Source organism: Melopsittacus undulatus, chromosome 4, assembly GCF_012275295.1.
Source record: "Melopsittacus undulatus isolate bMelUnd1 chromosome 4, bMelUnd1.mat.Z, whole genome shotgun sequence".
Taxonomy (NCBI): Eukaryota; Metazoa; Chordata; class Aves; order Psittaciformes; family Psittaculidae; genus Melopsittacus; species Melopsittacus undulatus.
The window spans coordinates 11,686,677-11,701,411 of record NC_047530.1 but is presented as its reverse complement, the minus strand read 5'-3'; the positions used below and the strand labels follow the sequence as shown (position 1 = coordinate 11,701,411).

At 42.7% G+C, this 14,735-nt stretch overlaps 1 protein-coding gene across 1 annotated transcript in view; it reads left to right on the top strand.

Moving 5' to 3' along the window:
- The window catches only part of MDGA2 (MAM domain containing glycosylphosphatidylinositol anchor 2), a 361,344-nt gene that overhangs the window by 297,191 nt on the left and 49,418 nt on the right, over window positions 1-14,735 (top strand). The window contains exon 11 of the mRNA XM_034062525.1: window positions 13,259-13,407. Coding sequence (XP_033918416.1) covers window positions 13,259-13,407 — 149 coding nt within the window. The remainder of the gene's footprint in view (window positions 1-13,258; window positions 13,408-14,735) is intronic.

Sequence of the window (14,735 nt, the reverse complement as noted above, 5' to 3'; positions counted from 1 at the left end):
AGAACTCCACCGCATCATCTCACCACACCTTGGTGCAGTCACATCCTGACATATGTCCCCAATTAGATTGTTTCTTCCCCATCCTCCCTTCTTACAAGGACTGATGAAGGTAACACATGCAAGCCATTTAGATTATTTGCATTTTCATTTTTTTTTTATGCTGCTGTGTGCAGGTGAGTTCATAACTGCTGTTCTCAGGTTTTTTGTCTGCATGCAAATGGCTTATAATTCACCAGGACTGCTCACATTAGAGAACTGGATACCTGGATAAAGCAGAAGTGCGCAGAGCAGCATCAAGTAAGGACAGTGTTAGAAGCAGGCAAAATCCTTGATTTCTGTAGACAAGTTTCTGAGCACAGCTGGGTTAGCTGATCCCCATATGACCTGTTTCTTCTGGTTTATTTTTACTGGTTGTTTTGTTAACATGGGCACATGTATAGTGTGTGTGGCTTGTATGGTGCCTGTGGAGTTTGCTGTGCCTACAAGAGATGTCCCAGTTGCTCTGGGGGACGTGGATGCTTTGCAAGTCCAACATCATTGGAAATATCAATGCCTTGTTTGGTGGTAGTGAAAAGCTATCACAGGGAAGTTGAGGAAAGAAATGACCAGGTGTTTAAAATCACTGATAGTTCAGTGTGGGGTTTTCCCTTTCCTCAGGGGCTGGATCCTTCTAGTCTGGTAGGAAAAGCTCTTTAATTTGATGAAGAATAGTGAATTTTAGGGAAGGCCTTAGGAGCCTGTACAGATCTGAGGTACCTCTAGCATGCACGGACTGCTACATTTAAATATGGAGAGAGCAAGTAGAGTAATTTGCATTACTGTTAGAATTAATTTATTTCTTTATGAAGACACCCATACAAACTAACTGTAAATCCTTGCTGTCCATAGCACTGTTTCTCTAAGGAAGATTTGATTATGAGCTGACTATAAGTTGTTAGCTATAAGTTATTAGCTTTCCAGTAAGTCTAAATGAATGTTACAGGCTATAAACTGACTATATAAATTACAATCTCTCATGTAAAGCTTAATGGTGGTTGCAGTTACATTTATATCTTTCCCAAGGACAGGAGAATATTTCTTACTGTGTCACTGATTACAATAGTTTGATATCCCAATTTCATGTCTCAAGTCAAGCTGGCAGTGTGTTATTTATTTGTTTCCCCTTCCCTGGTGTCTTTGATCTGAAACTTGAAGTGTTTTCATATGCACTTAGTTTGCTTGCAAGTATCACCTCGCAGCAGCACTGCTTCCCATGGAAAATGAGAATGGACCATCTCTTACTCCAGGAAAAGCAGCATGTGTCCTTTTCAGTTTTGGGTTGGGTTTTGGCTCTTGCAGCATTGTTTGCTCCTCATGAGCAGGACACATCTGTCCACCACCTCTATGTCTTCTCCTGGTTTGGGAGCAGTAGCTCTCCATAGTTTCAGCCTCAGCTTTCTTGGTCGAAGCAAGAGTACTACTGTATTCTCAGACCTTAGGAGTAAAAAGTTAGTCTCCACCTTAGTTAAATGTTAACTAGTCAATGCCTACCTTAATTCAGAAACAAATGCAAATTGTCAGAATAAGTAATTTATCTCCCTGCTTTTAAAAATATTTATCAAGTTTGCAATTTAGAGGCAGTCATGGATATGTGGAAACTCTAGGAAGTGGGAAAAATCATCAGAAACTGTATGTCATCTATGTTCTCACTTGTGTGGTCTTTAAAATTTCTACTGAAGTATCACAACCATTTAACAAACTATTTTTCATTCATCTGCTAGGCACAGCAGGTATTTGGTTTTAATTAAAGACTTCAGAGGCCATGGAGATTATAACAGTGCTACTGAGCCCAAAGCATCTCCTAAAAATGTATTACAGGAAAGACCATTTCCAAAGCATGCAGAGTATTGACGTTGTTTTGTTTCCTGCTGAATTCGGTCCTGCTGGTGGAAAATCTGAATTAAGAGGAGCTACCAGCCTCCTCAGAAGCAGATTGCTGCCCTACCCCACACACTTGACCAGGGCAGTTTAAACTGTAGGTGGTCAAATATGAAAGACAGTTCTTACTGTGTTAACAGGGTTTTTTCATCAATCTCCTGGGCCAAAGCCCGGTAAAGGCAGTGGACTCTGAGCCAGAGACTGCCTTCTTGACAATTAATTTCCAAATTCAGCAGAGTTTTGAAATCTGGGATATTTACTTCTTGCAGGTCATCGATGGAGCAAGCAGTGCCAAATGTGACCTTTTAGCAGAGGTGACAAGGTGTTATTACTGATTCTTAACCGTGCTTTTCCTCTCATCTTGTAAGAAGAGAAAAATGAAGTTAATTAATTCCATCCTGAGGCTGAAGTATCTAATTTGAGGAGTGGAAGGAAGGGTTATCTGAGGTTTCCACTGTGCTTCAGAGTTACTCATTTTCAATGCAAGTCTACCCTAGGGAAAGAAGAAAAATAAAGTTAGTTCACCCAGAAAAGGACAGGATTGTGAATGCAGAAGTGGCTTGCACCACTTGAGAAACTACTACTTCCAGGTACTGTTTGCATTTGATTGTGTTTCTGTGTGTTGCTGCTTGAAAGCTGGGGAAGGACCTGATGAGCTCAGCCTAGTTCTCCCTTTGCAGTTCAGTGACACCAGTATGAGGGAAGTCATATTACTAAGCCAGATCCTGTGCAGAAATTCTCAGCAGTGACCAGTCCCACATGCTCAGTGTGAGCCTGGAGCCCAGAGCAGAGGCATTGCCACCTCCTGCTTCCCAGTGTGCTGGCAAGTGGTACAGTGGGTGTTTACCAAGCTGCTGTCCTAAGGGTATGGGAAAACGGTTTCTCTGGCAATGGTGGATTTGGCCTCCAAGAATGTGTCTAGACATCCGATGTCCTTCTGGCCTCCATGGTTTGCAGTGTTTTGGAATACTAGAGTGTGGTCCCAGGTGAAGGAGGTGAGCTGCAGCCGGATGTCCCCAAGCATGGCATCGCTGCCACATCTCAACTTCATCACTGTGTCCCAGACTGTTTCAAAGTAGCCTCTGGAGACTGATAATGAAGAGTAAATTCATCCCTTCTTGTTGACCACAGAATGCTTTGTGCAACAAATGAAGATGAATGGTTCAGCTTTTGAAGTAAAGATCTCTTGGTAGCTGAGCTATTGTGTATTGGTCTATGTCTGGTGTCCAAACCAGTGACCCTAAGAGCTAGAGAACATGGAGCTGCCTCCTTAAATGGTGCAAGTGCCTGAGTGTGTGATGCTCTGGGCTGGTGATAGTTATTTCATGTTGGATGAACAGAACTAGAAAAAGAAGAGCAAAAGGCATTGTTCCCATCCTTCTGTTGCTGGCAGACCTGAAGGTGTATTTTCGGGGAGCCTGGTACATGGGAATGAAGCATATGCCTCAATTAATATTGCAGCTGAACCAAGCCGTCCCCATGAAAGAACCAGCCCGCTATGGTTGTTGCAAATAATTTCAGCCATGTTCCAGTCCCATGGAGCCTGAAGGATCTGCACTACAGAGTGTTTAGAAGGAACCCCTGGAGCATCACCACTGCAGAACTGTTCCAAGGAGTGCCCAGAGAGGAGTGAAAATCTGCATTTCAGTATTGCTGGTGGGAAGCAGGGGGGGTTCACTTGCTGACTGGCATTTTGTTTAGTTGCTTCCTTCAAAATGATTGCTTGCTCGTGTGATGTGAGGGTATTGCAAGTTCTGGTGTGGATTGAAGCAGTCACAACCTGTTATATTTGCCAGGAACCGGGAAGCCCATGTTAGGAAAGGGATGGGGGTTTGGCAGCTGCGTGACTTTAAATGACGAGAGGGGAGAGCTTACAGCTGCCTGGGAGAACCTGATGAACAGCTCCTAGCTGCGCATGTTCCTCCTGTGACTCAGTATTGCACTCTGATATTTTGCTAGGCACAGCCAGAGCTTCCCCACCTCATCCCCTTGTCACAGGCCACAGTTTTCTTTATGTGCATATGGTGCCACATTACTATTTACAATTTCATGACAGCATCCTGCTCTTTGTATGACACCCCTTTCATTTCCCTATGCTTCATTCATCAGGTCTCTAGTGCTTACTAGCAAATGACACTGCTTCCTCCTTCCACCCCTGTAGTTCCCAGGGGATTTCTGTAGAGTTTCTTTTGGCAACAGGTAAATTACCACCTTCACCTCAAGCAGGGGCTTCACTTTGGTTTTCATATATCACTTCAGTTTAGTAACCACTTTCTAGTCAGGCACAGACACATATGTGCAAATATGCATGCATGCATATACGTGGGGTATATATAAGTGTGTGTTTATGTGTCTGTAAAGATTTCTTACATGAAATTATGGCAAATGTGCATGTGACCATGCAGAAAGCTTGCCAATAAAAAAGGGGGCCCTGTGTATGCAGCAGCCAGCTTCAGAGATTCTTCTAAACTGGATTTATTTATTGCTCAAAATGTCACTGCACAGGTCACATCTTATCATGACCTATTTGAAAGGAAATCCAAATACATTGTACGATGTTATAAACCTAATTTCAAATTGTATTGAAGCTTTCTGTAAACAAACATGGATTTGTTAGGCCCAAACTAATTGAAATGGAACTCTGCGGTGTTTAGTTCTTGGTGAGATCTGATCTCGATGTGAAAAGGAGCAATGTTTTTTACTGTGAATCCTGTGTTGGAAGGAGGACAAACTGCAGAGAAAAGCAGTGCGAGCTCTTCCACAGCTCAGCCAGTAGATGTCACGTTTGGTTATCACTGGTGAGAGGTTTGATCACAGAAGTTTGGTCCTGCAGCTGCCGGTGGGAGGCTCCGGATCGGTGCAAGAGAACCAGCGGGGAATGGGAAGGGATCTCACCGATGGAATGTGTAACATGCTCCATGGCATAAACTTTTATTTGTTCAAGTGTTCACTGAGATGTTGTTTGCTGCTTCAAAGCAGACCTTTCTGTACTTGGAATGGGAATCTCTTAAATCATTAGAGGTAGACAGAGTGAATACATCTTTAAAATTATACTCCAGTTAGTCATTTGAAAGTTCAGTTTGATTCCCACATCATTCCTTCCCTGCAAGTTGTGATACCTTAGCAAATCAATATATTCCTTGGGAAGAGGCTTTTGCTGGAAAGTGTAGGAAAGTGTCACTCCCAGGTTCACAGTGTTGGGAGCAGCAAGTGCATGGTCATCTGTTCCTACAGTAAAGAATTACCTAGAAGAGCAGCCTCATCCACCTACTTTGTGAGGATCGTTTATTATTAATGCTTACCCTTGCTTAGCTTTAGTACTACTCTGCATTTAAATGCTTCCGCAGCTGCTCAGCCAAACGGTTCTGTTATGGCTTAGACTGTACTTTCCTGTAAAACAAAGCCCAAAGATCTTCCTGTGGGCAAACTGGCTTTGGTAGAGCAGGAGCCCCAGCTTATGCTCTGGTGTTCTAGGTTCTAGTGTGGGCTTTGCTCTGCAGCCTGTTTGACCAGATGAAAGTACATACAAGGATAAATTACTATTTCAGAATGTTACTGGGTCTCACAAGTGGGTCTGCAGCTCGACTGTAGAACTGTGACTCTGAGGCTCTGTATTTGACTCCAAATACCAGTTCCTGCGTCATGCCTTAGGAGGGCTAAGACAAGGCCATGTCTGCACTATTTGCTGTCAGTCCTCAGGTTTTAGCCAAGTAATCTCTTAGCAATGCTCTGCAGATGAAACCCACAGTGTAATAGTGGGAATAGAAAATGTTCAGGCTGTACAGAAAGTTCCAAATAAAAATACCATCCAAAAGGAAGTGATTTGAGGATGATGGTGGTTGCAGGCAGGGAGGAGGGCCTCTGTAGCTGCATAGCTGGAGAAGGGAAATGTGGAAGCTATGGGAAAACAGCACTGTAAACTTCTGATGTGAAGCTGGTAGCACTGGAGATATAGAATATTGAAGAGGACTGTAGGTATTGCTTCTAAATGCAGAGATATAGCAGAGAAGAGGACCTTTGGAAAACTACAGTGGAGACTGATCTGTGAAGCACAATGAGTTTTCAACAAGGAGGAAGCTTGTTTTGCTAAAGCTGTTATGAAAACTGGGAGAACAAGGGTGGACAGGTAGTTTCAGTACATGACCAGGTGGAGTTTCCAAAAGGACAGAGGCTACATGAAAATGGATGTTATCTGCTAAGAGTAGTTTTTGCCCCCAAAAAAATCAAAAAAAAAAATCATAGGGAGAGACTTTTGCAAATGTTGAAATGCATTCCTTTATGCTGTTCATCCTGAACTGCTTATGTAGCACAGGCGGTAGGGTCAGTGATGGTGGAGAGTCCAAAATAGGGATGCAGAGAGCAGGAAGGTGTGGGACTATAGGGAAGCTGGAGGTAACAGGGATGTAGCCTTCCAGTACCTAACGGGGTCTACAAGAAAGCTGAAGAGGGGCATTTATGAGAATAAATACTGATAAGAGGGAATGGCTTTAAACTAGCAGAGCAGAGATTTATTAGATATCATGAAGCAGCTCTTTCCTGTGATGGTGGTGAGACACTGACAAGATGCTGACATAGGTTGTCCAGAGAAGCTGTGGCTGTCCCATTCCTGGTGCAGTGTTCAAGGCCAGGTTAGGTGGGGCTTGGAGCAAACTGGTGTAGTGGAAGGTGTCCCTGCCTGTGGTAGGGTGTTAGATCAAGATGGTCCTTAAGGTCCCTTCCAACCCAAACCATTCTGTGATTCTATGATTCAGCTGCAGGATTGGGACTGTGTTGGGAGGAGGAGCAGATCTAAGAGAAGAGGCATATTTTCACATATGCAAATAAGGAACAAAGTACCTTCTCCTCATTGCAAATCCTTCATAAAATATATATCCTGTAATAAAACAGAGCACAGTAATGGGCAGCATTTTTCATAAATGCTGTGTCTCCCAGTATTTTTCACTGTTAAATATATTGTTTTGTTTTGTTTAGGATTTATGCTCTTCATGCATTTTATAGATAGAAAGGTCTGGAGCTGAATTTGCCAAAAGGGGAAGCATTTGTAAATCTCTGATTTTATTTTATTTTTCCCTAAACATTTATAGCTGCTGTTATAAAGTGCAAGATACTCTGATCATCGCTTATACTAAACTTCTTGTCATGATAAGCTAAAGTGCAGATGTGCTACCGATATGGAACAGAGATGATAAAGATGCTGCATTTGCAGACCATCTAACACCAAGTGAATTAGCAGCAATAGATATGAAGATAAGGGGAACATAAACAGGCAACACAAGGAAATGATTCCTCTTGTGCTCTTCCTGCATGTCTGCTAAAGCTGTCACTGTTACTGGTGCTGTGCCTGCACAGTTACTACTGTTTGTTTCTGCATGACAAGCCAGCATAAACACTAACCCGGTACTCTGAAACTCCATCTGGGGTATGTAGTCAGCTGCTATAATTAGGGAGAAAATGTCGTTGTTCAGTTTATTGCTATTGCTTGAAATCAGTGGGTTGTGTTTGCACAATTTTGTGTCATTACAATTTAAATGTGCTTGATGTCTTATGTTACTTTGGAAACCATATACTGGCAACCGAAACAAAACAGTTCTTTTAGAAATTTATTTTATATTCCTGAGTTTCTAATGGATAAATGACTGAGTGATCTGAAAAGAACCACAGGAAGATTTCCTGTACCCAGTCAGGGATTTACTCAAATAGGTACCAGTTCAGGACCCATGTGAGTAAACGTATCTGTCCATCTCTGTTCAGGACAATACTTGAGCATTTCTGAGATCCCAGTGATGGGAGGTAGCATTCATTTACCAGTAAACTGTTAAAGTGCCTTTTCTGTGTGCTTGTTTTCTATGAATCAGTTCTGTACTGTCTTTCATGCCATTTTTGACCTTACACTAGTAGAGACTTGGTAGAAAATATTTTGGATGTACTGCCTGAAAGAATTCGAGTGCTGCACAACAGATGCTAATGACTGCAACATGGCTTTATGAGCAAGAGGGGCTGGTAGTGGGAAAGAACATTGCGTTTGTTCTGCAACACTCGGACTGGTGACTGATAATGCTTGTTCCTTTTTCTGATCCAGTCTCAGATTCATTATGAAATATGTTGCTACTGGAAGTAGGCTTGTCACTTGATGACTCTTATCCATCAGAAAATAATGATGTTTTAACACTGTCTGTAGTATGTTCTTTAATACTGGTGAGTATTAAATATAATAATAATATAATACAGGTTGATGGAAAAACAGCAACAAATGCAGCAGGTTGTGTAATTGTGCTGGTGGTGCTGGGTGGCCTCCACAAGCATACAGGTGAGGAATTCACATTTTGTTTCAGCAGTGTAGACTTTGAACACAAACATTTGGTCTGTTTATGGATTTTTGTCTCGTGCAGGGGCAGTCCAGATGAGCAAATCTGCGTTCAGTATTACCCTTCCTTACTCTGCTCCCACTCTCCCTGTGTGTGCATTCCCAACCTTCTTTATTTTGCACATGACACATATTGAGTAGATAAAAAAAATTGTTTTGTTAATGATAGAAATGAAAACAAACAATGCACTCCACATCAAACTCTGCAGTGTATTGTCTCCCTGGCAAAGCCCCAGGCATCACAATTACTTGGATTCCAGCAGTGTGAGCACAGAGGGAGGGATTAATTAAAACTAGTACATGTTAATGGAGCTCTAAACCTGAGTTCAGATTGCCTTAACAAACACAAAAATACCATAGCATTAAACTCTTCTCCCTCGGGACCTGCTGGAGTAGCATCTCAGTGAGAGGCTGCCCTTTTCAGAGATGCAGTGCTCCTGGATTCGAGGAAGCTGCCTGCAGAAGCTACCCTGTCTTTGTCCCTCAGCTGATGGCCACAGCACACTGCTCCTCTCACCAGCACACTCCTGAGGACTGGGAAGAGTTTCACCATTTTCCCCCATATACCTGAATCAGCATAGAGCTGGGCTTCCCGCCAGTGTACCAAAACCCCCTTCGATGGGCAACAGAGGAGCAGTCAGCTCGTCGCTGCAACCTCCAGTTAGCTGAAGTCTCACAAGGTTTGGTCCCAGGGCAGGCAGAACACTGAAGAGATTTAGATGATTAAAGACCATCCAGTTCCAACCCCCTGCCATGGGCAGGGACACCTTCCACTAGACCAGATTTCTCCAAGCCCTGTCCAACCTGGCCTTAAACACTGCCAGGGATGGGGCAGCCACAGCTTCTTTGGGCAACCTGTGTCAGTGCCTCAGCACCCTCACAGGAAAGAACTTCTAACTTCTTCCTTACAGCTGATTTAAATCTGCCTCCTGTAAGTTTAAAGTTTGAAATGTTTTAATAAATTCTTGAATGCTGCAAAAGCTGAAGGAAGGGAAAGGAAGGCCATTTTTGCTGCCTGTGCTTAAAAAGGGCAAATGGTGTGAGCCAGGGAAATGTATCATGTATGTGGAAAAAAACAAGGGGTTTTGCTTTTGAAAAGTGAGCCTGACAGAGCTGTAGGAAGAAAGGGAGATCAAGGTGGAACTGGCACCCCTATGAAATGCCTGGCTGGGATATGAGGGAGAGCAGCTCCACATGCTGCATGCTTGAGACATCTTTGCCGGTAGTGAACATGTGATAACCTCTTTCAGACATGGCCAAGGGCTTGAAGCTGGCTGCAGAGCTGACTTGCACTTGCAGGTGGTTTCCAAGAAAGCTGCTGCTTCCCCACCCTCAAGTCATGCTAAGCCAAGTGCTGTTGCTAGGTCTGTTACGTCCTTCATCATCTCTTCATTTCTGTAGTAGAGGATAATCTTTGGAGGCAGCATTGCCTATGGAAGCATCGCGGTTGGGTGGTGTCAGGCTTGCAGTGTTTTCCAGAGTCAGAGCAAATGGTCATATTGTTGGGTAATACCTGACAAGCCCAGGCAGACTGCTGACATGTCTCATAGCTCCCATGTCCCTGAAGGCAATGTCTCCTTTTTGTGTGTTCTCAAACACTGCCCAGCTTTGTTGTACTTCTACAGTTTGCACATTAATGTCTGAATGTTGTGTTGTTAAATTTTCAGTATCTCTATTCATGCCAGAAAGCTCTTCTGTTAGGAGGGATTTAGAATAATGCAACTCTTCATGGGTCCTCATTATTTCTCAAAAAGGGACTGTGTTGTTCAAGTGCCCATATTGTGACATGCACCTAATTATGGATCCTTTCTGTAGACCCCCAGAGATGCCATTATGTCCACCTGCAGTAGGAGGGGGAAGATTATAATTTGCGTTCTGCATGAGCTTTTCTCCGTTATTCCCACTGTACGTAAATAAAGAAAACAAATCTTATCGACCACTGAACCTCTTTTCATTTATCTTACATTTCATTTTTTAAAACAGCAGTTTTGCTTTGCTTCTTTCCCTCAGAGTATTGTTGTTTGCCACTTCAGCATTAGCATATCTGCTTTAGTCTGGCCTAGCTGAATGTGCACCTTCCCCTAAGCAATTGGCAAAAGGTATCTTAGCTAAAAGGGCTTTTCATTCTTTGAAAAGAAAAGCATGGCTCAAGGGGATAACACACCCAAAGATAAAAGCTTGATCAATAACTACAAGACTGGTATATATTCACATGATTTTTGCTTTGTCCCTTTCATTTTTATTTTTTTTAAATGCACTTTTCCCCTCTTCTCACTACCCTTCTGATTGAAATTCTCAGGCTTCTAGGTCAAAATGCCTCCCCATCCATGTTGATTTGCACTTGTAGATGAGAGAAGTTTTGAGGAGAAAATACCTAAGTACAGTTTGCATTTTGCCACAAGCTCCTAACATCTGAATTAAAGGAGGTGAGTAATGAAGGTATACCTCTCTCCTAGGTCAACATGAGCAGGCAGACCACGTATTCCTGGGAGATTTTCCTGTGCTTTTCACTGCATTTCATAATTACTCGCACTGACAAAATCCTTGCAGAAATAGGAGGAGGACAGAGGTATAAGTTTGGGGAGGTGGAAGGACCTTATTCTACTTTTATTTTTCTCTAATGACTAGTCTCTTTTAGATGTTCATGGGAGGATAACATCTGCAAATGTTTTCGTTTCCCATGTTTGGTCCCTTTTTTGCACAGTTCAAGTGACAAAATGTAGCATTTAACACAGCAAAACTGGTCTGTGTTTGCCTCCATTCTGTTTCTAATAGTATTAAGCTCAAAGCAGAGAAACTCCAAAAAAAGGAGACAGAGATGGACAGGGAAAGGATATACCTGTCCCACCATAGGATCATAGAATAGTTTGGTTTGGAAGGAACATTTAAAAGCCATCTAGTCCAACTCCCCTGCAATGGGCAGAGACATCTTGAAGTAGATCATGTTGCTCAAAGCCTCATCCAACCTGGCTTTGAAAGTTTCCTTTAATGGGGCGTCCACAGCTTCTCTGGGCAGCCTGGCCCAGTGTGTCACCACCATTACAGCAAAGAATTTCTTTCTTTTATCCAGTCTAACTCCCTGCTCTTTTAGCTTAAATGCATTACCCCTTGCCCTCTCCTTACATGCCCTTGTAAAAAGTCCCTTTCAAGCTTTCTTGTCAGCCCCTTTAGGTACTAGAAGGCTGTGCTAAAGTCTCCCTGGAGCCTTCTCTTCCCCAGGCTGAGGAGTTCAGTTCTCTCAGCCTGTCTCCATAGGAGAGGTGCTCCAGCCCTCAGAACATCTTCGTTGTATCCTCTGGACTGACTTCACATCTCTTCTACGTTGGTGGCTCCAGAACTGCACACAATACTCCAAGTGAGGTCTCACAAGAGCAGAGTAGAGGTGCAGGATAACCCCCTTCCACCTGCTGGTCACGTGTCTTTTGATGCAGCCCAGGATATGGTTGGCTTTCTGGGCTGTGAGTGCACCCTGATGGGTCATGTCCAGCTTTTCATCCACCAGTACCACCAAGTTCTTTTCCTCAGGGCTGCACACATTTTTTTTTTTTGTCTGTCTTTGCCTTGGGATTCTGTTCCTGTTTGTATCAGTCAGTGCAAAACCTGGCGGTTAACAATGCTTCCCGTAAATCCAGTTGTTAAAACTCATTTCAAGTCAATCCAAATATTTTGGCACAGCAATGCTGTGTGGTTGGTATGATATGCTAAAAAAAAAATAATCAATGCAAAATGATGTAAAAATAGAAAACTGTCCGCCTCTTTAAGACATAGTAGTATGTATTCTAACATTGTTTGACTTTCTATTAGGACAAATCCTCTGACATTTTTTCAGATATATTGGAATTGCATATTTCAGTGGAGTCAAGTTCCCTCAAAGGCTTTTGCTGACACCCTTGAACCTAACACATCTGCTTGTAGCCTTTATGGACTCAATTTATTTTCTTGTACAGAGGTGCCTAGTGGTACAGATGCTCTAGGATGGTACACACAGCTCCAGCTATGGCTCTAGCAGGTTCTGGGTTTCTTATAACTCTTGTGTCATATATCCCACCCAGTCTACATGGCTCAGCTACCCTCCTGCATCTCAGATACCACTACTTACACATGGCTAGGTGAAGAGCTTGGTCACTCTGTGTCATTTTTGATATTATAGACAAGTCACTCTAGAGGCACAAAGGCAATTTGCATGCAAAGGTGTCACTAGTATTCATGGGTTTAAGTCAAAGGGAACTCAAGTTTAGTGAAATCAAGCAATGTTCTGGGACATGTTTGGGAAATCATCCTTAGGTTTTCCCTATTTATATGGGGTGAAGGCTATAATAAAATTCTGATGAAACACTCATATACCAAACATGCCCTGTGAGATGCCATTTTCCTATGTTGTGCACATTAGTATGTTCAGCTAAATAATGTATTGGAATAGCATGTGCATCATGGCGTTATGAAGGATGGCTTGTGTGAATTTTCACTTGGGAAGTGGGAGAGGAGAAGATGTCATGAAGGCAGCAGCTGCTGGAAATACCCATCTTGTATTTCCAGCTCATGGATGTAATTTCATAATATTTGTGTCAGGTACAGCAGCTGTCACTGAGTCTACCAATGTAGTGCAGATTGGTTTAATATCTGTATTTCAGTCAGCTGAGCCATGAAAAATGAGTCCAGAGGCATGTTACATCACTCCGGCTCACTTTTGCTAGGAACTCGCACAGGTTTTTTCCTCTTATGCCCACACCTGAGCCATGGATGCCACTGAGGAGTGAGTTAACGATAACGGAAAGCTGTTACCATGAATCCTTTAAAAAAGCCGATGGAGGCAAATAATTCCATGCAATTTTTAGAAGAAGATATTTAACAAAATGACTGAAGACATAGGGGTAAGAGGGTGTTTGCAGGCTGTGTTTCAACACTTGGCTCCAAAACTGGCTGCCTAATTATCTCTGGTTTCTTTGTTTTCCCAATTTTTGTTCTTGTCTCCTACAGGCAAAGCCTACGCTCCTGAGTTCTACTATGACACCTACAACCCACTGTGGCAGAACAGACCCCGCGTGTATTCCTACAGCCTGCAGTGGACACAGATGAACCCCAACGCTGTGGACCGCATCCTTGCCTATCGCTTAGGAATTAGGCAGGTAAAGAAGAAACTTAATTTGTGCAAGATGTGCCTTTTGAGTATGCTGAATTCTGTGAGAACTGCCACGGGGATTTTTATTATTATTTTATTTTTACGTTTTTTTTACTTTATTTTTTCCTCTTCCCCTTTTCGTCCTCTGTGAGTCAGAGTTGTTTGTCCTCCTTCTGAAAGGTTGGCTGCCATCTTGCAGAAGTAGTCCTCTGCTGCTTGCAGATCCTGGAAACTAATTTGCACATTGGCATAGTGAAACACAGAGATTAAAGTGCTGTGCCTCAAAGGGTTTTCTGAGGCTGTGGCTCAAGGTATGCTGGAAAGATGACATGAAAGAAACCTGCAGCAAAATTAAACTTTTTATCTCTCTGTATATATATATATCTTTTATTAGCCCTTCCATGTAAATAGATAAATATAGGGACAGCTGTAGCTTTCCTGCAGAAATTCGTGGTGATCCTTGAGAAATGAGGTGTCTTTCTTGACCACGTTAAAGCTGATCATGCTTGTGTCTTCATAGACTCACTGTGAACTTTTCAATGGGAATTGGCACTGCTAAGTGGGGAACCAGCCCACCTGCAGAGGAATTGTTAAATTAGCATAGCCATCTCTGTTCATTTTCCCTTTAACAATTTTCAAAGGAAAATATCATCTGTCTTCTTGGAAGGTTGTTACTACAGAGCTTGAGTTCTAATAGTCAATTAAAAGGAAAGAACCAATCTGTGCATTGCTGAAACTTTCATTAAATGGCAACACCTCTGCTTGCTCTCCTTCACAGAACAAAGTGATCTTTGTTTGCAGTTGCACTTTCCTACAGCAAAGACATACAAAATCACACGATTTTATGATATGAAGGCAGAAGAATGTAAATCCATAACACTTCTTTGCAATCCTGTCTAGAGCCTGCCCACAAGTGTGCCAGAGATTGACACTGACAGTCAGGTTTTGGCATTGCTAAGCTTTCTCAAGGTCACCTTAGCCACAACATCCACCTCGGAGTCATGTCTACAAGTTGGCCTGCCAGCCTTGCTCTGGCAGAGGTATGCACTGGCAGAGAAGTCTGTGCCATGCCATGCTGTGCTGTGCCATGCCAAGGTCACAGTGTTCCCACCATCCCAGCTCACAGGCACACACTCCCATCTCCTGCTACCAACCTAGACCTGCTGCAATTGAATTGAAGACATTTTGCTGCCTACTCATGTTGAGCTTATTTTTATCTAAATAATGTCACAACTGACTGATCTAGTAAGTATATTTTTGGTTATTCTGTGCCTGAAATAATAGTTTGTGCAGGGAGAAAGAGATAGGGGATTAAGACAGATCCTTGAGACATGT